This window comes from Heterodontus francisci, unplaced genomic scaffold (assembly GCF_036365525.1).
Source record: "Heterodontus francisci isolate sHetFra1 unplaced genomic scaffold, sHetFra1.hap1 HAP1_SCAFFOLD_2218, whole genome shotgun sequence".
In the NCBI taxonomy this organism is placed as follows: Eukaryota; Metazoa; Chordata; class Chondrichthyes; order Heterodontiformes; family Heterodontidae; genus Heterodontus; species Heterodontus francisci.
Window position 1 is genome coordinate 1 of NW_027140886.1, and position 27011 is coordinate 27011.

At 57.5% G+C, this 27011-nt stretch overlaps 1 protein-coding gene across 1 annotated transcript; it reads right to left on the reverse strand.

Annotated features, from left to right (window-relative positions):
* Positions 1 to 1118: 1118 nt before the first annotated feature.
* On the reverse strand, positions 1119 to 26424 carry LOC137361329 (chloride channel protein 2-like; the record flags this gene model as incomplete). Its single annotated transcript, XM_068026230.1, has 7 exons — positions 25896 to 26424; positions 18736 to 18889; positions 10025 to 10156; positions 8754 to 8882; positions 5779 to 5912; positions 5404 to 5481; positions 1119 to 1194 (listed from the first exon to the last, which is right to left on the reverse strand). Coding segments are annotated over exons 1-7 (814 nt in total), but the record flags the coding sequence as incomplete, so codon positions are not given.
* Positions 26425 to 27011: the final 587 nt, after the last annotated feature.

The window sequence follows — 27011 nt, forward strand, 5'->3', positions numbered from 1 at the left end:
CCCCATCAAACACTCCCCAGGACAGGTACAGTACAGGGGGGTTAGATACAGAGTAAAGCTCTCTCTACACTGTCCCCATCAAACACTCCCCAGGACAGGTACAGTACGGGGGGGGTTAGATACAGAGTAAAGCTCCCTCTACACTGTCCCCCATCAAACACTCCCCAGGACAGGTACAGTACGGGGGGGGTTAGATACAGAGTAAAGCTCCCTCTACACTGTCCCCCATCAAACACTCCCCAGGACAGGTACAGTACGGGGGGGGTAGATACAGAGTAAAGCTCCCTCTACACTGTCCCCCATCAAACACTCCCAGGACAGGCACAGTACGGGGGGGTTAGATACAGAGTAAAGCTCCCTCTACACTGTCCCCATCAAACACTCCCCAGGACAGGTACAGTACGGGGGGTTAGATACAGAGTAAAGCTCCCTCTACACTGTCCCCCATCAACACTCCCCAGGACAGGTACAGTACGGAGGTTAGATACAGAGTAAAGCTCCCTCTACACTGTCCCCCCATCAAACACTCCCCAGGACAGGTACAGTACAGGGGTTAGATACAGAGTAAAACTCCCTCTACACTGTCCCCCATCAAACACTCCCCAGGACAGGTACAGTACAGGGGTTAGATACAGAGTAAAGCTCCCTCTACACTGTCCCCCATCAAACTCTCCCCAGGACAGGTACAGTACGGGGGTTAGATACAGAGTAAAGCTCCCTCTACACTGTCCCCCATCAAACACTCCCCAGGACAGGTACAGTACGGGGGGTTAGATACAGAGTAAAGCTCCCTCTACACTGTCCCCCATCAAACACTCCCCAGGACAGGTACAGTACGGGTGTTAGATACAGAGTAAAGCTCCCTCTACACTGTCCCCATCAAACACTCCCAGGACAGGTACAGTACGGGGGTTAGATACAGAGTAAAGCTCCCTCTACACTGTCCCCCATCAAACACTCCCCAGGACAGGTACAGTACGGGGGGATTAGATACAGAGTAAAGCTCCCTCTACACTGTCCCCCATCAAACACCTAACTCCCCAGGACAGGTACAGTACGGGGGGGTTAGATACAGAGTAAAGCTCCCTATGAGGCCTCTCCTCCCAATTTAAACTTGCCTCCTAAAGGAGCTGCAAAACAGCATGCCACTCCGACTGCACAAGCTGGGATCAGACGCTCGGTTATACGCGTGTCCTGTAAGGGTTTAAGGGTTTGTAGGTGTGGGCAGAAAGGGGATGATTCGGTGGGTCAAGAAAAAGCAACATGCAAAAGGTTAATGCAGCACTCTCCAAATTAACTAGTTAGTCAAACATGAAAAAAATAATGTCCTTGCACAGCAGGGAGTGATACAGAGTCCCACACAGAGAGAACAAGGAACGGCCAGACTCTCCAACCTCTCCCCATATCCCGATCGCCACTCCAATATCCCTCGCACCCACCGCAACCGATATCCCTCGCACCCACCGCAACCGATATCCCTCGCTCCCACTCCACCGATATCCCTCGCACCCACCGCAACCGATATCCCTCGCTCCCACCGCAACCGATATCCTCGCTCCCACCGCAACCGATATCCCTCGCACCCACCGCAACCGATATCCCTCGCACCCACCGCAACCGATATCCCTCGCTCCCACTCCACCGATATCCCTCGCACCCACCGCAACCGATATCCCTCGCACCCACCGCAACAGACATCCCTCGCACCCACCGCAACAGACATCCCTCGCACCCACCGCAACAGACATCCCTCGCTCCCACCGCAACAGACATCCCTCGCTCCCACCGCAACCGATATCCCTCGCTCCCACCGCAACCGATATCCCTCGCTCCCCACCGATAACCCGGATCCCTCGCTCCCACCGCAACACTATATCCTCGCTCCCACTCCACCGATATCCCTCGCACCCACCGCAAACGATATCCCTCGCTCCCACCGCAACCGATATCCCTCGCTCCCCACCGCAACCGATATCCTCGCTCCCACCGCAACACTATATCCCTCGCTCCCACCGCAACACTATATCCCTCGCTCCCACTCCACCGATATCCCTCGCACCCACCGCAACAGATATCCCTCGCTCCCACCGCAACAGATGTCCCTCGCTCCCACCGCAACCGATGTCCCTCGCTCCCACCGCAACCGATGTCCCTCGCTCCCACCGCAACCGATGTCCCTCGCTCCCACCGCAACCGATCTCCCTCGCTCCCACCGCACCGATCTCCCTCGCTCCCACTCCACCTCGCTCCCACTCCACCGATGTCCCTCGCTCCCACTCCACCGATGTCCCTCGCTCCCACCGCAACCGATGTCCCTCGCTCCCACCGCAACCGATCTCCCTCGCTCCCACCGCAACCGATCTCCCTCGCTCCCACCCGCAACCGATCTCCCTCGCTCCCACCGCAACCGATCTCCCTCGCTCCCACCGCAACCGATCTCCCTCGCTCCCACTCCACCGATCTCCCTCGCTCCCACCGCAACCGATGTCCCTCGCTCCCACCGCAACCGATGTCCCTCGCTCCCACCGCAACCGATGTCCCTCGCTCCCACCGCAACCGATGTCCCTCGCTCCCACCGCAACCGATGTCCCTCGCTCCCACCGCACCGATATCCCTCGCTCTCCACTCCACCTCGCTCCCATTCCACCCGATATCCCTCGCTCCCACTCCACGATGTCCCTCGCTCCCACCGCAACCGATGTCCCTCGCTCCCACCGCAACCGATGTCCCGCCTCGCTCCCACCGCAACCGACCCGATGTCCCTCGCTCCCACTCCACCTCGCTCCCACGTCCACCGATGTCCCTCGCTCCCACTCCACCGATGTCCCTCGCTCCCACCGCAACCGATGTCCCTCGCTCCCACCGCAACCGATGTCCCTCGCTCCCACCGCAACCGATGTCCACTCGCTCCCACCGCAACCGATGTCCCTCGCTCCCACCGCAACCGATGTCCCCTCGCTCCACCACCGCAACCGAAGTCCCTCGCTCCCACCGCAACCGATGTCCCTCGCTCCCACTCCACCGATGTCCCTCGCTCCCACTCCACCGATCTCCCTCGCTCCCACCCCACCGATCTCCCTCGCTCCCACCCCACCGATATCCCTCGCTCCACCCCACCGATATCCCTCGCTCCCACCCCACCGATATCCCTCGCTCCCACCCCACCGATATCCCTCGCTCCCACTCCACCGATATCCCTCGCTCCCACTCCACCGATATCCCTCGCTCCCACTCCACCGATATCCCTCGCTCCCACTCCACCTCGCTCCCACTCCACCGATATCCCTCGCTCCCACTCCACCGATGTCCCTCGCTCCCACCGCAACCGATGTCCATCGCTCCCACCGCAACCGATGTCCCTCGCTCCCACCGCAACCGATGTCCCTCGCTCCCACCGCAACCGATGTCCCTCGCTCCCACTCCACCGATATCCCTCGCTCCCACTCCACCGATATCCCTCGCTCCCACTCCACCGATATCCCTCGCTCCCACCGCAACCGATATCCCTCGCTCCCACCGCACCGATATCCCTCGCTCCCACTCCACCTCGCTCCCACTCCACCGATATCCCTCGCTCCCACTCCACCGATGTCCCTCGCTCCCACCGCAACCGATGTCCCTCGCTCCCACCGCAACCGATGTCCCTCGCTCCCACTCCACCTCGCTCCCACTCCACCGATGTCCCTCGCTCCCACCGCAACCGATGTCCCTCGCTCCCACCGCAACCGATGTCCCTCGCTCCCACCGCAACCGACCTCCCTCGCTCCCACCGCAACCGACCTCCCTCGCTCCCACCGCAACCGACCTCCCTCGCTCCCACCGCAACCGACCTCCCTCGCTCCCACCGCAACCGACCTCCCTCGCTCCCACCGCAACCGACCTCCCTCGCTCCCACCGCAACCGACCTCCCTCGCTCCCACCGCAACCGACCTCCCTCGCTCCCACCGCAACCGACCTCCCTCGCTCCCACCGCAACCGACCTCCCTCGCTCCCACCGCACCGATCTCCCTCGCTCCCACTCCACCGATGTCCCTCGCTCCCACTCCACCGATGTCCCTCGCTCCCACTCCACCGATGTCCCTCGCTCCCACTCCACCGATGTCCCTCGCTCCCACCGCAACCGATGTCCCTCGCTCCCACCGCAACCGATGTCCCTCGCTCCCACCGCAACCGATGTCCCTCGCTCCCACCGCAACCGATGTCCCTCGCTCCCAACGCAACCGATATCCCTCGCTCCCACTCCACCGATATCCCTCGCTCCCACTCCACCGATATCCCTCGCTCCCACTCCACCGATATCCCTCGCTCCCACTCCACCGATGTCCCTCGCTCCCACCGCAACCGATGTCCCTCGCTCCCACCGCAACCGATGTCCCTCGCTCCCACCGCAACCGATGTCCCTCGCTCCCACCGCAACCGATATCCCTCGCTCCCACCGCAACCGATATCCCTCGCTCCCACTCCACCTCGCTCCCACTCCACCGATATCCCTCGCTCCCACTCCACCGATATCCCTCGCTCCCACTCCACCGATATCCCTCGCTCCCACTCCACCGATATCCCTCGCTCCCACTCCACCGATATCCCTCGCTCCCACTCCACCGATATCCCTCGCTCCCACTCCACCGATATCCCTCGCTCCCACTCCACCGATATCCCTCGCTCCCACTCCACCGATATCCCTCGCTCCCACTCCACCGATATCCCTCGCTCCCACTCCACCGATATCCCTCGCTCCCACTCCACCGATATCCCTCGCTCCCACTCCACCGATATCCCTCGCTCCCACTCCACCGATATCCCTCGCTCCCACTCCACCGATGTCCCTCGCTCCCACCGCAACCGATGTCCCTCGCTCCCACCGCAACCGATATCCCTCGCTCCCACCGCAACCGATATCCCTCGCTCCCACCGCAACCGATATCCCTCGCTCCCACCGCAACCGATATCCCTCGCTCCCACCGCAACCGATATCCCTCGCTCCCACCGCAACCGATATCCCTCGCTCCCACCGCAACCGATATCCCTCGCTCCCACCGCAACCGATATCCCTCGCTCCCACCGCAACCGATATCCCTCGCTCCCACCGCAACCGATATCCCTCGCTCCCACCGCAACCGATATCCCTCGCTCCCACCGCAACCGATATCCCTCGCTCCCACCGCAACCGATATCCCTCGCTCCCACCGCAACCGATATCCCTCGCTCCCACCGCAACCGATATCCCTCGCTCCCACCGCAACCGATATCCCTCGCTCCCACCTTCCCCACATCCCTCACTCCCACCCTTTCCGGTCTTGATGTCCATCCTGATCTGTGACTGGTTGGAGGACTCCTTGCGACGTTAGCACGGGGACCCTCGACCTTTCAACCGTGCCTTTTGACCCGCGACCTGTGACTCACCTCGATCGTCCCGCTGACAAAAGATAACAATTTACTCAGGAGGGCTGCACAGATGCTGGCAATGTGTACAAAAGGCCCCTGCCAATCAAAAACAAGGAACAAGGCATCAGTACCACCACCAGAGAAGCTATTCGACTGTGGGAGGATACAACAATAACCCAAAGGTCACTGGACAGGGGTCAGGAGCAGGAACCCGGGCTGATTCACCCCCCCACCCCCCCCGCCACCCGAACCCAGGGGTCACTGGACAGGGGTCAGGAGCAGGAACCCGGGCTGATTCACCCCCCCGCCACCCGAACCCAGGGGTCACTGGACAGGGGTCAGGAGGGTCTCACGCTAGTTTTCCCCCACACACAGTGCGGGGGCAACACTTACCTCTTTCCCGACTGGCATCCCACTGCTCAGTACAGCGGTCAGCCCCACCACTTTTGCAACAAATGTTCGGAAGCTCAGATATTCCTTCAGGACTGCCCCTCGGATAATCGTCTTCAGTTCTGGAATGCCGGAACCTGTATGTGCGGGAGGAGGTACCGGCGGTTTACGTCGAGTGCACAGCACCGAAACACGGCATTCAGCCCCCACCTCACTTCATCTCACCCCCATCCACATCTCCCTCCTCGCGTCCTCCATCTCCCCCACCCCCCCCCCCACGCCCGCCCCTCGCCTCGAATACATTTCTGCTATTCCCCTCATCCCACTCCCTGCGCCAGCGAGTTCCACATGCCCCCCCACCCAACTCTCTGAATCCCCGAGCGGATTTACCAGTGACCGTCTTCTGTTGGCGGTTCCCTTGAGGTCTGGTCTCGCCCGCTCGAGGAAACATCTCCAGCTCGACCCCATCGAAACTACCTTTCGTAATCTTAAAGCCCTCAATCAGGTCACCCCTCAGCCTTCTCTATTCCAGAGAAGAGGGCCCCAGCCTGTTCAGCATCAGGAGAGTGGGACTGTGCACTGTGCTCCCAGTGTGGTCTAACCCAGGGATATGGAGAGGGGAACTGTGCACAGTGCTCCCAGTGTGGTCTAACAGAGGGATATGGAGAGGGGAACTGTGCACAGTGCTCCCAGTGTGGTCTAACCGAGGGATATGGAGACCGGAACTGTGCACAGTGCTCCCAGTGTGGTCTAACCCAGGGATATGGAGAGGGGAACTGTGCACAGTGCTCCCAGTGTGGTCTAACCGAGGGATATGGAGACTGGAACTGTGCACAGTGCTCCGAGTGTGGTCTAACCCAGGGATATGGAGACTGGAACTGTGCACAGTGCTCCCAGTGTGGTCTCACTGAGGGATATGGAGAGTGGAACTGTGCACAGTGCTCCCAGTGTGGTCTAACCGAGGGATATGGAGAGTGGAACTGTGCACAGTGCTCCCAGTGTGGTCTAACCGAGGGATATGGAGAGGGGAACTGTGCACAGTGCTCCCAGTGTGGTCTAACCGAGGGATATGGAGACCGGAACTGTGCACAGTGCTCCCAGTGTGGTCTAACCGAGGGATATAGAGACCGGAACTGTGCACTGTGCTCCCAGTGTGGTCTAACCCAGGGATATGGAGAGGGGGACTGTGCACTGTGCTCCCAGTGTGGTCTAACCGAGGGATATGGAGAGCGGAACTGTGCACTGTGCTCCCAGTGTGGTCTAACCCAGGGATATGGAGAGCAGAACTGTGCACAGTGCTCCCAGTGTGGTCTAACCCAGGGATATGGAGAGGGGAACTGTGCACTGTGCTCCCAGTGTGGTCCAACAGAGGGATATGGAGAGTGGAACTGTGCACTGTGCTCCCAGTGTGGTCTAACCAAGGGATACGGAGAGTGGAACTGTGCACAGTGCTCCCAGTGTGGTCTAACCGAGGGATATGGAGAGTGGAACTGTGCACAGTGCTCCCAGTGTGGTCCAACCGAGGGATATGGAGAGTGGAACTGTGCACAGTGCTCCCAGTGTGGTCTCACTGAGGGATATGGAGAGTGGAACTGTGCACAGTGCTCCCAGTGTGGTCTAACCGAGGGATATGGAGAGTGGAACTGTGCACAGTGCTCCCAGTGTGGTCTAACCGAGGGATATGGAGAGGGGAACTGTGCACAGTGCTCCCAGTGTGGTCTAACCGAGGGATATGGAGACCGGAACTGTGCACAGTGCTCCCAGTGTGGTCAAACCGAGGGATATAGAGACCGGAACTGTGCACTGTGCTCCCAGTGTGGTCTAACCCAGGGATATGGAGAGGGGGACTGTGCACTGTGCTCCCAGTGTGGTCCAACAGAGGGATATGGAGAGTGGAACTGTGCACTGTGCTCCCAGTGTGGTCTAACCAAGGGATACGGAGAGTGGAACTGTGCTCAGTGCTCCCAGTGTGGTCTAACCGAGGGATATGGAGAGTGGAACTGTGCACTGTGCTCCCAGTGTGGTCTAACCGAGGGATATAGAGACCAGAACTGTGCACAGTGCTCCCAGTGTGGTCTAACCGAGGGATATGGAGAGTGGAACTGTGCACTGTGCTCCCAGTGTGGTCTAACCGAGGGATATGGAGAGTGAAACTGTGCACTGTGCTCCCAGTGTGGTCTAACCGAGGGATATGGAGAGTGGAACTGTGCACAGTGCTCCCAGTGTGGTCTAACCGAGGGATATAGAGACCAGAACTGTGCAGTGCTCCCAGTGTGGTCTAACCGAGGGATATGGAGAGTGGAACTGTGCACTGTGCTCCCAGTGTGGTCTAACCGAGGGATATGGAGAGTGGAACTGTGCACAGTGCTCCCAGTGTGGTCTAACCGAGGGATATGGAGAGTGGAACTGTGCACAGTGCTCCCAGTGTGGTCTAACCGAGGGATATGGAGAGTGAAACTGTGCACTGTGCTCCCAGTGTGGTCTAACCGAGGGATATGGAGAGTGGAACTGTGCACAGTGCTCCCAGTGTGGTCTAACCGAGGGATATAGAGACCAGAACTGTGCACAGTGCTCCCAGTGTGGTCCAACCGAGGGATATGGAGAGTGGAACTGTGCACTGTGCTCCCAGTGTGGTCTAACCGAGTGATATGGAGAGCGGAACTGTGCACAGTGCTCCCAGTGTGGTCTAACCGAGGGATATGGAGAGTGGAACTGTGCACAGTGCTCCCAGTGTGGTCTAACCCAGGGATATGGAGAGTGGAACTGTGCACTGTGCTCCCAGTGTGGTCTAACCGAGTGATATGGAGAGCGGAACTGTGCACAGTGCTCCCAGTGTGGTCTAACCGAGGGATATGGAGAGTGGAACTGTGCACTGTGCTCCCAGTGTGGTCTAACCGAGGGATATGCCTATCTTCCCCCACTCTTTCTCGTAGTGACCTCTTTGCATGAACACCCACACCCTCCCACAGCTCACTTACCCACAGCTTGCGGTGACAAGATCTGACAGAGGAGAGCGGAGCAGATAATGAGAACAAGAGGGTAGGTAATCCACGCCAGGTACTGCAACCAGATATTATAATTCAGAGCCACGTACATCCATTTGTAAGCTGCAGAGAGAGAGAGAGAGGGAGAGGGACAGCACAAGGGAGGGTGGGAGAGAGAGGGAGGCAGTGAGAGAGAAAGCACCAGAAGGGAGTGGGAGAACACGAGGAGAGAGGGAGTGGGAGGGTAAGCACGAGGGAGGAAAGGAGGGAGGGAGTGTGGGAAGTAATGGGAGGGAACAAGAAAGGGAGAAGGATGGAGAAAGGAAAGATGGAACCTCCATTAATACTGAACAATTCACACCCTCAACCTCCACCTCCCTCACTCCCCCTCCCTCACTCCCCCTCCCCTCAACTTTCCCCTCCCCTCACCCTCCCCCTCCCTCAACCATCCCCTCAACCTCCCCCTCCCGCACTCCCCTTCCCCCTCACTCCCCCCCAACCGCCCCCTCCCCTCAACCATCCCCCTCCCCTCACTCACCCCCTTTCCCCTCAAACTCCCCCTCCCTCACCTCACTCCCTATCCTTCTCCCCTCCCCTCACACTCTCTCCCCTCCACCTCCCCCAATCCCCGTACTTCCCCTCCCCTCAACCTTACCATCCCCTCAATCCCTTCCCTCTCTCAGCCACTCTTTTTTCCCCCTCCTTCCCTCTCTCACCCTCTCTCTGTCCCCTCCCTCTCTCAGCCACACTCTCTCACCCTCCCTCTCTTCCCCCATCTCTTCCCCTCCCTCTCTCCCACCCTCTCGATATCCTCTCTCCTCCACCCTCTTTCCCTCACCCCCTTTCCTCCACCCTCCCCCTCTCTCCTTCCCCGTCCCTCCCTCTCCCTCCTTCCCCACCATCTCCGTCACTCTTCCCCTTCATCCCCCCTCTCTTCCTCTCTTCCCCTCCCTCCTCCTCCTCCTCTTTCTCCCACCCTCTCTCCCCACTTCCCCACCCTCTCCGGCTCTCTTCCCCCTCCCTCCTCCTCTCTCCCACCCTACCCCTCTCCCCCTCCTTACCCCTCTCCCGCTCTCATCCCCTCCCTCCTCCGCCCTCCCCTCCTCTCCCCCCACCCTCCCCCAATTCTCTCGCCTGCTGCCTCTCCACCTTTATCCCATCCCCTTCCCGGCCTCTCCCAGTCACTCTCTCCCCACCATGAATCCCCACCCCCCACCCCCGCCACTTCCAGGCCCCTTCCCCAATCCCGTTCCCCACAGACTCACCTTCCAGTCCCTTCCCACTGACATAATCCATTGTCCAGCTGGCAAGAGCCATGGTCAGGCCCAGGAGTACAAGGAAGAGCCAGTCCTCCCCAATAGTACTCAGATTATGTCTTTTCCACCACTTCCTCAGAGCTACAGGAAGGCAGAGAGAGCAATGATCAGTGATAATAAAACTGCCTCGACCTCTGACCCCCGCCCCCGCGAGACCCAACATCCAACTGACACAACAAAACAATTCCACTTAACACTCCACACGGTCCCCCATCAAACACTCCCCAGGACAGGTACAGTACGGGGGGGGTTAGATACAGAGTAAAGCTCCCTCTACACTGTCCCCCATCAAACACTCCCCAGGACAGGTACAGCACGGGGGGGTTAGATACAGAGTAAAGCTCCCTCTACACTGTCCCCCATCAAACACTCCCCAGGACAGGTACAGTACGGGGGTTAGATACAGAGTAAAGCTCCCTCTACACTGTCCCCCATCAAACACTCCCCAGGACAGGTACAGTACGGGGGGTTAGATACAGAGTAAAGCTCCCTCTACACTGTCCCCATCAAACACTCCCCAGGACAGGTACAGTACGGGGGGTTAGATACAGAGTAATGCTCCCTCTACACTGTCCCCCATCAAACACTCCCCAGGACAGGTACAGTACGGGGGGGTTAGATACAGAGTAAAGCTCCCTCTACACTGTCCCCCATCAAACACTCCCCAGGACAGGTACAGTACAGGAGTTAGATACAGAGTAAAGCTCCCTCTACACTGTCCCCCATCAAACACTCCCCAGGACAGGTACAGTACGGGGGGTTAGATACAGAGTAATGCTCCCTCTACACTGTCCCACATCAAACACTCCCCAGGACAGGTACAGTACGGGGGGGGTTAGATACAGAGTAAAGCTCCCTCTACACTGTCCCCCATCAAACACTCCCCAGGACAGGTACAGTACAGGGGGTTAGATACAGAGTAAAGCTCCCTCTGCACTGTCCCCATCAAACACTCCCCAGGACAGGTACAGTACGGGGGGTTAGATACAGAGTAAAGCTCCCTCTACACTGTCCCCATCAAACACTCCCCAGGACAGGTACAGTACGGGAGGGGGGGGGTGCTTAGATACAGAGCAGATATTTTAGGCTTGTAGCCTCCGATGCCAGTTCAATAGATAACATTTCAGACCAAGATTCTGGAGATATAAGTGAAATTATACCAGACGTCTTTTCTGAACCTGTAACGACGGGCTCAACCTTTGCCATTTTTTTTGTTAGCCTAACCAGCAAACTTTTGTCCTGTAAAAGGAGAACTCCTGGGCCCGAACAGTCCCGGGCCTCTCCATCTCTCTATCACCCAGGCTGACTCTCATGCTGAGATGACTTCATCACAATGGGGCCTACCTAACAGGCTGGGGGTCAGCCTCCTCAAACTGGGCCTGAGACACGCAGGGGGATAAATATCTGTGTCTCTCTCTCCTGTACACGCTGTGTGTGTGTCTCTCTCTCTCCCCCCCTGTCTCTCCTTCTGTGCCCTCTATCTGTGTCTCTCTCTCCCCCGTCTCCCCTTCTGTGCCCTCTATCTGTGTCTCTCTCTCCCCCTGTCTCTCTCCTTCTGTGTGTCTCTCTCTCCCCCTCTCTCTCCTTCTGTACCCTCTATCTGTGTCTCTCTCTCTCTCTCTCCCCTGTCTCTCCTTCTGTACCCTCCATCTGTCTCTCTCTCCCCCTGTCTCTCTCTCTCCCCCTCTCTCTCCTTCTGTACCCTCTATCTGTGTCTCTCTCTCCCCCCCCCCGTCTCTCCTTCTGTACCCTCCATCTGTGTCTCTCTCTCCCCGTCTCTCTCCTTCTGTGTCTCTCTCTCTCCCCCTCTCTCTCCTTCTGTACCCTCTATCTGTGTGTCTCTCTCTCTCCCTCTCTCTCCTTCTGTGTGTCTCTCTCTCCCCCTCTCTCTCCTTCTGTACCCTCCATCTGTGTCTCTCTCTCCCCCTGTCTCACCTTCTGTACCCTCTATCTGTGTCTCTCTCTCCCCCGTCTCCCCTTCTGTGCCCTCTATCTGTGTCTCTCTCTCCCCCGTCTCTCCTCCTGTGCCCTCCATCTGTGTCTCTCTCTCCCCCGTCTCTCCTCCTGTGCCCTCTATCTGTGTCTCTCTCTCCCCCCCGTCTCTCCTTCTGTACCCTCCATCTGTGTCTCTCTCTCCCCCTGTCTCTCCTTCTGTACCCTCTATCTGTGTCTCTCTCTCCCCCTGTCTCTCCTTCTGTACCCTCCATCTGTGTCTCTCTCTCCCCCCCTGTCTCTCTCCTTCTGTACCCTCCATCTGTGTCTCTCTCTCCCCCTGTCTCTCCTTCTGTACCCTCCATCTGTGTCTCTCTCTCCCCCCCTGTCTCTCTCCTTCTGTACCCTCCATCTGTGTCTCTCTCTCCCCCCCTGTCTCTCCTTCTGTACCCTCCATCTGTGTCTCTCTCTCTCCCCCCTCTCTCTCCTCCTGTGCCCTCTATCTGTGTCTCTCTCTCCCCCTGTCTCTCTCCTTCTGTGTCTCTCTCTCTCCCCCTCTCTCTCCTTCTGTACCCTCCATCTGTGTCTCTCTCTCTCCCCGTCTCTCCTTCTGTACCCTCCATCTGTGTCTCTCTCTCCCCCTGTCTCTCCTTCTGTACCCTCCATCTGTGTCTCTCTCTCCCCCCCTGTCTCTCTCCTTCTGTACCCTCCATCTGTGTCTCTCTCTCCCCCTGTCTCTCCTTCTGTACCCTCTATCTGTGTCTCTCTCTCCCCCTGTCTCTCCTTCTGTACCCTCCATCTGTGTCTCTCTCTCCCCCCCTGTCTCTCTCCTTCTGTACCCTCCATCTGTGTCTCTCTCTCCCCCCCTGTCTCTCCTTCTGTACCCTCTATCTGTGTCTCTCTCTCCCCCCCGTCTCTCCTTCTGTACCCTCCATCTGTGTCTCTCTCTCCCCCCGTCTCTCCTTCTGTACCCTCCATCTGTGTCTCTCTCTCCCCCCCTGTCTCTCCTTCTGTGTCTCTCTCTCTCCCCCTCTCTCTCCTTCTGTACCCTCCATCTGTGTCTCTCTCTCTCCCCCCTCTCTCTCCTTCTGTGCCCTCTATCTGTGTCTCTCTCTCCCCCCTCTCTCTCCTTCTGTGTGTGTCTCTCTCCCCCTCTCTCTCCTTCTGTACCCTCTATCTGTGTCTCTCTCTCTCTCTCTCCCCGTCTCTCCTTCTGTACCCTCCATCTGTGTCTCTCTCTCCCCCCCCCGTCTCTCCTTCTGTGCCCTCTATCTGTGTCTCTCTCTCCCCCCTCTCTCTCCTTCTGTGTCTCTCTCTCTCCCCCTCTCTCTCCTTCTGTACCCTCTATCTGTGTCTCTCTCTCCCCCGTCTCCCCTTCTGTGCCCTCTATCTGTGTCTCTCTCTCCCCCTGTCTCTCTCCTTTTGTGTGTCTCTCTCTCCCCCTCTCTCTCCTTCTGTACCCTCTATCTGTGTTTCTCTCTCTCTCTCCCCCTGTCTCTCCTTCTGTACCCTCCATCTGTCTCTCTCTCCCCCTGTCTCTCTCTCTCCCCCTCTCTCTCCTTCTGTACCCTCTATCTGTGTCTCTCTCTCCCCCCCCCGTCTCTCCTTCTGTACCCTCCATCTGTGTCTCTCTCTCCCCGTCTCTCTCCTTCTGTGTCTCTCTCTCTCCCCCTCTCTCTCCTTCTGTACCCTCTATCTGTGTGTGTCTCTCTCTCCCCCTCTCTCTCTCCTTCTGTGCCCTCTATCTGTGTCTCTCTCTCTCCCCTGTCTCCCCTTCTGTGCCCTCTATCTGTGTCTCTCTCTCCCCCGTCTCTCTCATTCTGTGTCTCTCTCTCCCCCTCTCTCTCCTTCTGTGCCCTCTATCTGTGTCTCTCTCCTGTACACGCTGTGTGTCTCTCTCTCTCTCTCTCTCTCCCTGTCACTCCTTCTGTGCCCTCTATCTGTGTGTCTCTCTCTCCCCCCGTCTCTCCTTCTGTACCCTCTATCTGTGTCTCTCTCTCCCCCCGTCTCTCCTTCTGTGCCCTCCATCTGTGTCTCTCTCTCTCCCCCGTCTCCCCTTCTGTGCCCTCTATCTGTGTCTCTCTCTCCCCCCCCCCGTCTCTCCTCCTGTACCCTCTATCTGTGTCTCTCTCTCCTGTACACGCTGTGTGTGTGTCTCTCTCTCTCTCCCCCCCTGTCTCACCTTCTGTACCCTCCATCTGTGTCTCTCTCTCCCCCCCCCCCCCGTCTCTCCTCCTGTACCCTCTATCTGTGTCTCTCTCTCCCCCCGTCTCTCCTTCTGTACCCTCCATCTGTGTCTCTCTCTCCCCCCCGTCTCACCTTCTGTACCCTCCATCTGTGTCTCTCTCTCCCCCCCGTCTCACCTTCTGTACCCTCCATCTGTGTCTCTCTCTCTCCCCCCTCTCTCTCCTTCTGTGCCCTCCTTCTGTCTCTCTCTCCCCCTCTCTCTCCTTCTGTGTGTCTCTCTCTCCCCCTCTCTCTCCTTCTGTACCCTCTATCTGTGTCTCTCTCTCCCCCTCTCTCTCCTTCTGTGTGTCTCTCTCTCCCCCTCTCTCTCCTTCTGTACCCTCTATCTGTGTCTCTCTCTCCCCCCCTGTCTCACCTTCTGTACCCTCTATCTGTGTCTCTCTCTCCCCCCCTGTCTCACCTTCTGTACCCTCTATCTGTGTCTCTCTCTCCCCCCCTGTCTCACCTTCTGTACCCTCCATCTGTGTCTCTCTCTCTCCCCCTCTCTCTCCTTCTGTACCCTCCATCTGTGTCTCTCTCTCTCCCCCCCGTCTCACCTTCTGTACCCTCCATCTGTGTCTCTCTCTCTCCCCCTGTCTCTCTCTCCCCCCCTGTCTCACCTTCTGTACCCTCCATCTGTGTCTCTCTCTCTCCCCCCTGTCTCACCTTCTGTACCCTCCATCTGTGTCTCTCTCTCTCCCCCCCGTCTCACCTTCTGTACCCTCCATCTGTGTCTCTCTCTCCCCCCCTGTCTCACCTTCTGTACCCTCCATCTGTGTCTCTCTCTCCCCCCCTGTCTCACCTTCTGTACCCTCTATCTGTGTCTCTCTCTCCCCCCCGTCTCTCCTTCTGTACCCTCCATCTGTGTCTCTCTCTCCCCCCCGTCTCTCCTTCTGTACCCTCCATCTGTGTCTCTCTCTCTCCCTGTCACTCCTTCTGTGCCCTCTATCTGTGTGTCTCTCTCTCCCCCCGTCTCTCCTTCTGTACCCTCTATCTGTGTCTCTCTCTCCCCCCGTCTCTCCTTCTGTGCCCTCCATCTGTGTCTCTCTCTCTCCCCCGTCTCCCCTTCTGTGCCCTCTATCTGTGTCTCTCTCTCCCCCCCCCTCTCTCCCCTTCTGTGCCCTCTATCTGTGTCTCTCTCTCCCCCCCGTCTCTCCTTCTGTGCCCTCCATCTGTGTCTCTCTCTCCCCCCTCTCTCCCCTTCTGTGCCCTCTGTTTCTCTCTCTCTCCCCCGTCTCTCTATCTGTGCCCTCTGTGTGTGTCTCTCTCCCCCCTCTCTCTCTTTCTGTGCACTGTGTGTCTCTCTCTCTCCGTCTCTCCTTCTCTGCCCTCTATCTCTCTCTCTCCCTGTCTCTCTCTCTCGTTCCTTCTGTACTCTGTGTGTCTGTCTCTCCCCCTTCTCTCTCGCTTTCCTTCTGTACTCTATGTGTGTCTCTCTCTCTCCCTCTCTCTCCTGTGCTCTCTGTGTGTCTCTCTCTCCATCTGTCTCTCCTTCTCTCTCCTGTTCCCTCTATCCTTGTGTCTCTCTCTCTGTCTCTCCTTCTGTACTCTCTATCTGTGTGTGTCTCTCTCTCCCTGTCTCTCCTTCTGTACTCTCTATCTGTGTGTGTCTCTCTCTCCCTGTCTCTCCTTCTGTGCCCTCTATCTGTGTGTGTCTTTCTATTCCTATCTCTCTCTCCTTCTGTATTCTCTATCTGTCTCTCTCTCCCTCTCCTTCTGTAATCTCTCTGTGTCTCTTTCCGCCCCCGTCTCTCGCTCTCATTCTGTGCTCTCTATCCCTATCTCTCTCTCTCTCCTTCTGTGCTCTCTATCTGTGTTTCTCTCTCCCCTATCTCTCTCTCTCTCTCCTTCTGTACCCCCTCTCTCTGTCTCTCTGTCTCTTTCTCCTTCTGTAACCCCTCTCTCTGTCTCCTTCTCTATGCCTCCCTTTCTCTATCCCTCTCTCTCCCCTTGTGTACCCGCCTCTCCTTCTCTTTCTCTCTCCTTCTGAACCCTCTCTCCGTCTCTCTCTCCTTCTGTACCGGCTCTCCGTCTCTCTCTTTCTCCCCTTCTGTATGTCACTCTATCTTGCGCTCTCTGCCTCCTTGTGTATCCCCCACACCCTGTCTCTCTCCCCCTCTCTCTCTCTTTCTGTACCCTATCTCTGTCTGTCTGTCTCTTCTCTTCTGTAGCCCCGCCCTGTCTCTCTCTCCTGTGTGCCTCTTCCCGTTCACTCCCACCGTACACAATCCCAATGGACCCCGAACCCCTTCCCGTTCACTCCCACCGTACACAATCCCAATGGACCCGAACCCCTTCCTGTTCACTCCCACCGTACACAATCCCAATGGACCTAAACCCCTTCCCGTTCACTCCCACCGTACAGAATCCCAATGGACCCAAACCCCCGTTCACTCCCACCGTACACAATCCCAATGGACCCAAACCCCTTCCTGTTCACTCCCACCGTACACAATCCCAATGGACCTAAACCCCTTCCCGTTCACTCCCACCGTACACAATCCCAATGGACCCAAACCCCCGTTCACTCCCACTGTACACAATCCCAATGGACCCGAACCCCTTCCTGTTCACTCCCACCGTACACAATCCCAATGGACCCAAACCCCCGTTCACTCCCACCGTACACAATCCCAATGGACCCAAACCCCTTCCTGTTCACTCCCACCGTACACAATCCCAATGGACCTAAACCCCTTCCTGTTCACTCCCACCGTACACAATCCCAATGGACCCAAACCCCCGTTCACTCCCACCGTACACAATCCCAATGGACCTAAACCCCTTCCCGTTCACTCCCACCGTACACAATCCCAATGGACCTAAACCCCTTCCCGTTCACTCCCACCGTACAGAATCCCAATGGACCCAAACCCCTTCCCGTTCACTCCCACCGTACACAATCCCACTGGATCGAAACCCCTTCCCGTTAAAACCCACCATACAAAATCCCAATGGAACCAGACCCCTTCCCCTTCACTCCCACTGTACACAATCCCAATGGACCCAAACCCCTTCCCGTTCACTCCCGCCGTACACAATCCCAATGGACCCAAACCCCTTCCCGTTCACTCCCACCGTACACAATCCCAATGGACCCAAACCCCTTCCCGTTCACTCCCACCGTACACAATCCCAATGGACCCAAACCCCTTCCCGTTCACTCCCACCGTACACAATCCCAATGGACCCGAACCCCTTCCTGTTCACTCCCACCGTACACAATCCCAATGGACCTAAACCCCTTCCCGTTCACTCCCACCGTACACAATCCCAATGGACCCGAACCCCTTCCCGTTCACTCCCACCGTACACAATCCCAATGGACCCAAACCCCCGTTCACTCCCACCGTACACAATCCCACTGGATCGAAACCCCTTCCCGTTAAAACCCACCATACAAAATCCCAATGGAACCAGACCCCTTCCCCTTCACTCCCACTGTACACAATCCCAATGGACCCGAACCCCTTCCTGTTCACTCCCAATGTACACAATCCCAATGGACCCGAACCCCTTCCTGTTCACTCCCAATGTACACAATCCCAATGGACCCGAACCCCTTCCCGTTCACTCCCGCCGTACACAATCCCAATGGACCCGAACCCCTTCCCGTTCACTCCCACCGTACACAATCCCAATGGACCCAAACCCCTTCCCGTTCACTCCCACTGTACACAATCCCAATGGACCCAAACCCCTTCCCATTCACTCCCACCGTACACAATCCCAATGGCCCCGAACCCCTTCCCGTTCACTCCCACCAGACACAATCCCAATGGACCCGAACCCCCGTTCACTCCCACCGTACACGATCCCAATGGACCCCGAACCCCTTCCCGTTCACTCCCACCGCACACAATCCCAATGGACCCGAACCCCCGTTCGCTCCCACCGTACACAATCCCAATGGACCCAAACCCCCTTCCCGTTCACTCCCACCGTACACAATCCCAATGGACCCAAACCCCTTCCCGTTCACTCCCACCGTACACAATCCCAATGGACCCAAACCCCTTCCCGTTCACTCCCACCGTACACAATCCCAATGGACCCAAACCCCCGTTCACTCCCACCCTACACAATCCCAATGGACCCAAACCCCTTCCCGTTCACTCCCACCCTACACAATCCCAATGGACCCCAAACACCTTCCCGTTCTCTCCCACCGCACACAATCCCAATGGACTCCGAACCCCTTCCCGTTCTCTCCCACCGCACACAATCCCAACGGTCCTCTGGTTTCTCCAGGCCTTGCTGAACATTCCTAGATCTTAAAGGTATCAAGGGAGATGGTGATAGTGCGGGAAAACGTGGTCGGAGATCAGCCACGATCTCGTTGAGTGGCGGACTGGGCTCGAGGGGCTGAATGGTCTGCTCCTGCTCCTATTGCCTATGTTCCTACGTGTGGGGGTCAGGGTGAGGTTGAGGCAGGGGGAGGGAGGTGGCGTCAGAAACGGGATCAGCCCATTCACAGACAGAGGTGTAATAGGGATGTGTACCTTGGCACCGGGTCTGCTGTTCAGCCTTATCCGCAGTCGGGTCCAGGGGAGGCGAGCTTCGATGGTGTCCCCTCTGTGGGTGGACATGGTGAAGGGAAGACGCAGACTCCTTGTTTCGAAAGATCCCCTCTTCCTCTGTGTAATGTCCGTACAACTGCAGGGAGGAGTGGCATCAGGAGATTAGAACCAAATCCGAGAGGGCAGATCCTTACAGTGCCTTTGAACCCTGGACCTCAACTCATTTAACCGGGAGGGCTGTAAGCCGCATTCAGACCAAGTGCTGGAGGGTGGTAGTAGATTGGGCTGGTGCAGACACGACGGGCTGAATGGCCTCGTTCTGTTTCATAACTTTTCTATGGTTCTCTGGAGCGCTGGGTTAGGGAGGGAGAGGGTGAATCAGCCCGGGTTCCTGCTCCTGATCCCTGTCCAGTGACCCCTGGGTTAGGGAGGGGGGTGGGGGGTGAATCAGCCCAGGTTCCTGCTCCTGATCCCTGTCCGGTGACCCCTGGGTTAGGGAGGGGGTGTGAATGAGCCCAGGTTCCTGCTCCTGATCCCTGTCCAGTGACCCCTGGGTTAGGGAGGGAGGTGAATCAGCCCGGGTTCCTGCTCCTGATCCCTGTCCAGTGACCCCTGGGTTAGGGATGGGGGTGAATCAGCCTGGGATCCTGCTCCTGATCCCTGTCCAGTGACCCCTGGGTTAGGGAGGGGGTGAATCAGCCCGGGTTCCTGCTCCTGATCCCTGTCCAGTGACCCCTGGGTTCGGGAGGGAGGGGGGGTGAATCAGCCCAGGTTCCTGCTCCTGATCCCTGTCCAGTGACCCCTGGGTGAGGGAGGCGGGGGGTGAATCAGCCCGGGTTCCTGTTCCTGCTCCTGATCCCTGTCCAGTGACCCCTGGGTTAGGGAGGACGGGGTGAATCAGTCTGGGGTCACTGCTCCAGATTCCTTGGGAAGAAGGTGTGTATGGGTGTGGGAAATGCTGATGGCGGAGTGAGGGATCTGACAGACTGGTGGAGGCTGTGTGGAGCTGGTTTACTCAGAAGGACAGAGTCACTTTGCACGCAGCTCGGTAATATGAACGCAGGACCAGCTGTTTGAGCTGGACAGCAGCCAAGACAGCGATGGGCCGAATGCCAAGGACTGGTGGGTGTGTGAGACTCAGAAGCAACTGAGCGGGGCCTGCAAAAATCACACTGACTACCAGCTACTCATTACCCCCAGACCACGGAAAACTGTCGGAGTCCACACCCCACCTCTCCCCAAAAACATGGAGATCCAATGGAGCCAAACCCCTTCCCGTTCACCCCCACCCTACACAATCCCAATGGACCCAAACCCCTTCCCGTTCACTCCCACCGTACACAATCCCAATGGACCCAAACCCCTTCCCGTTCACTCCCACCGTACACAATCCCAATGGACCCCGAACCCCTTCCCGTTCACTCCCACCGTACACAATCCCAATGGACCCAAACCCCTTCCCGTTCACTCCCACCGTACACAATCCCAATGGACCCAAACCCCTTCCCGTTCACCCCCACCCTACACAATCCCAATGGACCCAAACCCCTTCCCGTTCACTCCCACCGTACACAATCCCAATGGACCCAAACCCCTTCCCGTTCACTCCCACCGTACACAATCCCAATGGACCCAAACCCCTTCCCGTTCACCCCCACTGTACATAATCCCAATGGATCCAAACTCCTTCCCGTTCACCCCCACCGTACACAATCCCAATGGACCCAAACTCCTTCCCGTTCACTCCCACTGTACACAATCCCAATGGACCCAAACCCCTTCCCGTTCACTCCCACCGTACACAATCCCAATGGACCCGAACCCCTTCCCGTTCACTCCCATTATACACAATCCCAATGGACCCAAACCCCTTCCCGTTCACCCCCACCCTACACAATCCCAATGGACCCAAACCCCTTCCCGTTCACTCCCACCGTACACAATCCCAATGGACCCAAACCCCTTCCCGTTCACCCCCACTGTACATAATCCCAATGGATCCAAACTCCTTCCCGTTCACCCCCACCGTACACAATCCCAATGGACCCAAACTCCTTCCCGTTCACTCCCACTGTACACAATCCCAATGGACCCAAACCCCTTCCCGTTCACTCCCACCGTACACAATCCCAATGGACCCGAACCCCTTCCCGTTCACTCCCATTATACACAATCCCAATGGACCCAAACCCCTTCCCGTTCACCCCCACCCTACACAATCCCAATGGACCCAAACCCCTTCCCGTTCACCCCCACCGTACACAATCCCAATGGACCCAAACCCCTTCCCGTTCACCCCCACCCTACACAATCCCAATGGACCCAAACCCCTTCCCGTTCACTCCCACCGTACACAATCCCAATGGACCCAAACCCCTTCCCGTTCACCCCCACTGTACATAATCCCAATGGATCCAAACTCCTTCCCGTTCACCCCCACCGTACACAATCCCAATGGACCCAAACTCCTTCCCGTTCACCCCCACTATACACAATCCCAATGGACCCAAACCCCTTCCCGTTCACCCCCACTGTACATAATCCCAATGGATCCAAACTCCTTCCCGTTCACCCCCACCCTACATAATCCCAGTAGATCCAAACCCCTTCCCGTTCACCCCCACTGTACACAATCCCAATGGGCCCCGAACCCCTTCCCGTTCACCCCCACCCTACACAATCCCAATGGATCCAAACCCCTTCCCGTTCACCCCCACCCTACACAATCCCTATGGACCCGAACCCCTTCCCGTTCACCCCCACTGTACACAATCCCAATGGGCCCCGAACCCCTTCCCGTTCACCCCCACCCTACACAATCCCAATGGACCCAAACCCCTTCCCGTTCACCCCCACTGTACACAATCCCAATGGATCCAAACCCCTTCCCGTTCACCCCCACCCTACACAATCCCAATGGACCCAAACCCCTTCCCGTTCACCCCCACTGTACACAATCCCAATGGACCCAAACCCCTTCCCGTTCACCCCCACTGTACACAATCCCAATGGACCCGAACCCCTTCCCGTTCACCCCCACCCTACACAATCCCAATGGATCCAAACCCCTTCCCGTTCACCCCCACCCTACACAATCCCAATGGATCCAAACTCCTTCCCGTTCACCCCCACTGTACACAATCCCAATGGATCCAAACCCCTTCCCGTTCACCCCCACCCTACACAATCCCAATGGATCCAAACTCCTTCCCGTTCACCCCCACTGTACACAATCCCAATGGATCCAAACCCCTTCCCGTTCACCCCCAACCCTACACAATCCCAATGGACCCAAACTCCTTCCCGTTCACCCCCACTGTACACAATCCCAATGGATCCAAACTCCTTCCCGTTCACCCCCACTGTACACAATCCCAATGGATCCAAACCCCTTCCCGTTCACCCCCACCCTACACAATCCCAATGGACCCAAACCCCTTCCCGTTCACCCCCACTGTACACAATCCCAATGGACCCAAACTCCTTCCCGTTCACCCCCACTGTACACAATCCCAATGGATCCAAACTCCTTCCCGTTCACCCCCACTGTACACAATCCCAATGGATCCAAACCCCTTCCCGTTCACCCCCACCCTACACAATCCCAATGGACCCAAACCCCTTCCCGTTCACCCCCACTGTACATAATCCCAATGGACCCGAACCCCTTCCCGTTCACCCCCACTGTACATAATCCCAATGGACCCAAACCCCTTCCCGTTCACCCCCACTGTACACAATCCCAATGGATCCAAACTCCTTCCCGTTCACCCCCACCCTACACAATCCCAATGGATCCAAACCCCTTCCCATTCACCCCCACTGTACATAATCCCAATGGATCCAAACCCCTTCCCGTTCACCCCCACCCTACACAATCCCAATGGACCCAAACCCCTTCCCGTTCACCCCCACTGTACATAATCCCAATGGATCCAAACCCCTTCCGTTCACCCCCACTGTACACAATCCCAATGGACCCAAACCCCTTCCCGTTCACACCCACTGTACACAATCCCAATGGACCCAAACCCCTTCCCGTTCACACCCACTGTACACAATCCCAATGGATCCAAACCCCTTCCCGTTCACCCCCACTGTACACAATCCCAATGGACCCAAACCCCTTCCCGTTCACACCCACTGTACACAATCCCAATGGATCCAAACCCCTTCCCGTTCACCCCCACTGTACACAATCCCAATGGACCCAAACCCCTTCCCGTTCACACCCCACCCTACACAATCCCAATGGACCCAAACCCCTTCCCGTTCACCCCCACTGTACACAATCCCAATGGACCCAAACTCCTTCCCGTTCACACCCCACTGTACACAATCCCAATGGATCCAAACTCCTTCCCGTTCACCCCCACTGTACACAATCCCAATGGATCCAAACCCCTTCCCGTTCACCCCCACCCTACACAATCCCAATGGACCCAAACCCCTTCCCGTTCACCCCCACTGTACATAATCCCAATGGACCCGAACCCCTTCCCGTTCACCCCCACTGTACATAATCCCAATGGACCCAAACCCCTTCCCGTTCACCCCCACTGTACACAATCCCAATGGATCCAAACTCCTTCCCGTTCACCCCCACCCTACACAATCCCAATGGATCCAAACCCCTTCCCATTCACCCCCACTGTACATAATCCCAATGGATCCAAACCCCTTCCCGTTCACCCCCACCCTACACAATCCCAATGGACCCAAACCCCTTCCCGTTCACCCCCACCATACACAATCCCAATGGACCGAAACCCCTTCCCGTTCACTCCCACTATACACAATCCCAATGGACCCAAACCCCTTCCCGTTCACCCCCACTGTACATAATCCCAATGGATCCAAACTCCTTCCCGTTCACCCCCACCCTACACAATCCCAACGGACCCAAACTCCTTCCCGTTCACCCCCCACCCTACACAATCCCAACGGACCCAAACCCCTTCCCGTTCACCCCCACTGTACACAATCCCAATGGATCCAAACTCCTTCCCGTTCACCCCCACCCTACACAATCCCAATGGACCCAAACCCCTTCCCGTTCACTCCCACTGTACACAATCCCAATGGACCCAAACCCCTTCCCGTTCACCCCCACTGTACACAATCCCAATGGATCCAAACTCCTTCCCGTTCACCCCCACCCTACACAATCCCAATGGACCCAAACCCCTTCCCGTTCACCCCCACTGTACACAATCCCAATGGACCCAAACCCCTTCCCGTTCACTCCCACCGTACACAATCCCAACGGACCCAAACCCCCTTCCCGTTCACCCCCACTGTACATAATCCCAATGGATCCAAACTCCTTCCCGTTCACCCCCACCCTACACAATCCCAATGGACCCAAACCCCTTCCCGTTCACTCCCACCGTACACAATCCCAATGGACCCAAACCCCTTCCCGTTCACCCCCATCGTATACAATCCCAATGGACCCGAACCCCTTCCCATTCACCCCCACCCTACACAATCCCTATGGACCCAAACCCCTTCCCGTTCACTCCCACCGTACACAATCCCAATGGACCCAAACCCTTCCCGTTCACCCCCATCGTATACAATCCCAATGGACCCGAACCCCTTCCCATTCACCCCCACCCTACACAATCCCAATGGACCCAAACCCCTTCCCGTTCACTCCCACCGTACACAATCCCAATGGACCCAAACCCCTTCCCGTTCACCCCCATCGTATACAATCCCAATGGACCCGAACCCCTTCCCATTCACCCCCACCCTACACAATCCCAATGGATCCAAACTCCTTCCCGTTCACCCCCACCCTGCACAAACCCTATGGACCCAAATCCCTTACCGTTCACTCCCACCGTACACAATCCCTATGGACCCAAACCCCTTCCCGTTCACCCCCACTATACACAATCCCAATGGATCCAAACTCCTTCCCTTTCACCCCCACTATACACAATCCCAATGGATCCAAACCCCCTTCCCCTTCACTCCCATCGTACACAATCCCAATGGACCCAAACCCCTTCCCATTCACTCCCACCCTACACAATCCCAATGGATCCAAATCCCTTCCCGTTCACCCCTACTGTACACAATCCCAATGGATCCAAACCCCTTCCCGTTCACCCCCACCGTACACAATCCCAATGGATCCAAACTCCTTCCCATTCACCCCCACCCTACACAATCCCTATGGACCCAAACCCCTTCCCGTTCACTCCCACCGTACACAATCCCAATGGATCCAAACTCCTTCCCGTTCACCCCCACCCTACACAATCCCAATGGACCCAAACCCCTTCCCGTTCACTCCCACCGTACACAATCCCAATGGACCCAAACCCCTTCCCATTCACCCCCACCATACACAATCCCAATGGACCCGAACCCCTTCCCATTCACCCCCACCCTACACAATCCCTATGGACCCAAACCCCTTCCCGTTCACTCCCACCGTACACAATCCCAATGGATCCAAACTCCTTCCCGTTCACCCCCACCCTACACAATCCCAATGGACCCAAACCCCTTCCCGTTCACTCCCACCGTACACAATCCCAATGGACCCAAACCCCTTCCCGTTCACCCCCACCGTACACAATCCCTATGGACCCAAACCCCTTCCCATTCACCCCCACCCTACACAATCCCAATGGACCCAAACCCCTTCCCGTTCACTCCCACCGTACACAATCTCAATGGACCCAAACCCCTTCCCATTCACTCCTACCCCCTCTCCATCTCCCCTCTCTGCCCATCCTCACCCCCCTCCCCAATCCTCTTTCCCCACACACTCCCTCTCTCCCACCTTCAACACCCTCCCCAATCTTTTCTTTCCCACCCTGTCCCTCCCACCTTCAACCCCCTCCCCAACCTTCTCTCTCCCACCCTCTCTCTCCCACCCTCACCTGCCTTCCCAACCCTCTCTCTCCCACCCTCTTCTTTCTCCTACCCTCTCTCTCCCACCCTCTCCTTTCTCCTACCCTCTCTCCGTCTCCCCTCATCTCTCCCCATCCTCTCCCTCCCCAATTCTCTTTTTCCCGTCTCCCATGCCCACTGCTCTCTGCCCTCTCGCCCCAGTCTCTACCTTCCTCAATCCCCCCCCCCCCCCCCGCTCACTCTCCCCTTCCCCTCTCCTCCCTGCTCACCGAGTTTCTGGGGTCACTGTCTGGACATCTGCTCTGGCCTTGTCCCTCCTGTGGCCTCCAACCGTTCCTCGCTGCCCTGGGCTCAGTGCCGTTCCAGGTCGTGCTGTCCATGCAGCGTGTCGGCGGTGGGGGTGCTGAGTACCTGGGCGTGGGGAGGGGAGGTGGGGGAGCTGCGAGGCCCAGGCTTAGAGGCCTACCAAGCCCCGGAGGGCCTCCCCCCCCCTCACATGGCGGGAGGCCCAGTACGGTACTGCTACCCTCACTGGCGCATGGTCCGCGCCGCGTGTCTTTGGGAGCCCGAGTGGTCTAGTAATTCAGTTCACGATGCAGAGGAAAGGCTGCTTCAGAAACACACACACACATACTGTGCTGACACTCAGTAAGATCCCCTGCTTCTTGAAACCCGGCCCAGACACTTAATCATAGTGGAGACAGAGAGTGAGGAAATGTCAGCGGGACGGGAGGGGGAGGGAGGTGGCAGGAGGCCCAACTTAGATCCAAGGGAGGGAGGGAGTCACCCGAGGACCATCCTCCTCCCACAGCTGCCCTGGAGCTGTGAGGCTGCGGTGCTAACCACTGTGCCACCCTAAAGATAGGGAGATAGGGAGGGTTGTAGAGGGACTGGAGGAGGTTACAGAGATAGGGAGGGTTGTAGAGGGACTGGAGGAGGTTACAGAGATAGGGAGGGTTGTAGAGGGACTGGAGGAGGTTACAGAGATAGGGAGGGTTGTAGAGGGACTGGAGGAGGTTACAGAGATAGGGAGGGTTGTGGGGGCTGGATGTGTGTGTAATTGGGAGGTGGGTGAGAGGGTTAATCCCCCTCCCTCCGATAGGGGAACGGGGCTGACCGGTGTGTGTGTGTAACTGGGAGGAGGTGGGTGAGAGGGTTAATCCCCCTCCCTCCGATAGGGGAACGGGCTGCCCCGGTGTGTGTGTGTAACTGGGAGGAGGTGGGTGAGAGGGTTAATCCCCCCTCCGATAGGGGAACGGACTGACCCCGTGTGTGTGTGTGTAACTGGGAGGAGGTGGGTGAGAGGGTTAATCCCCCCCCCTCCGATAGGGGAACAGGCTGCCCCGGTGTGTGTGTGTAACTGTGAGGAGGTGGGTGAGAGGGTT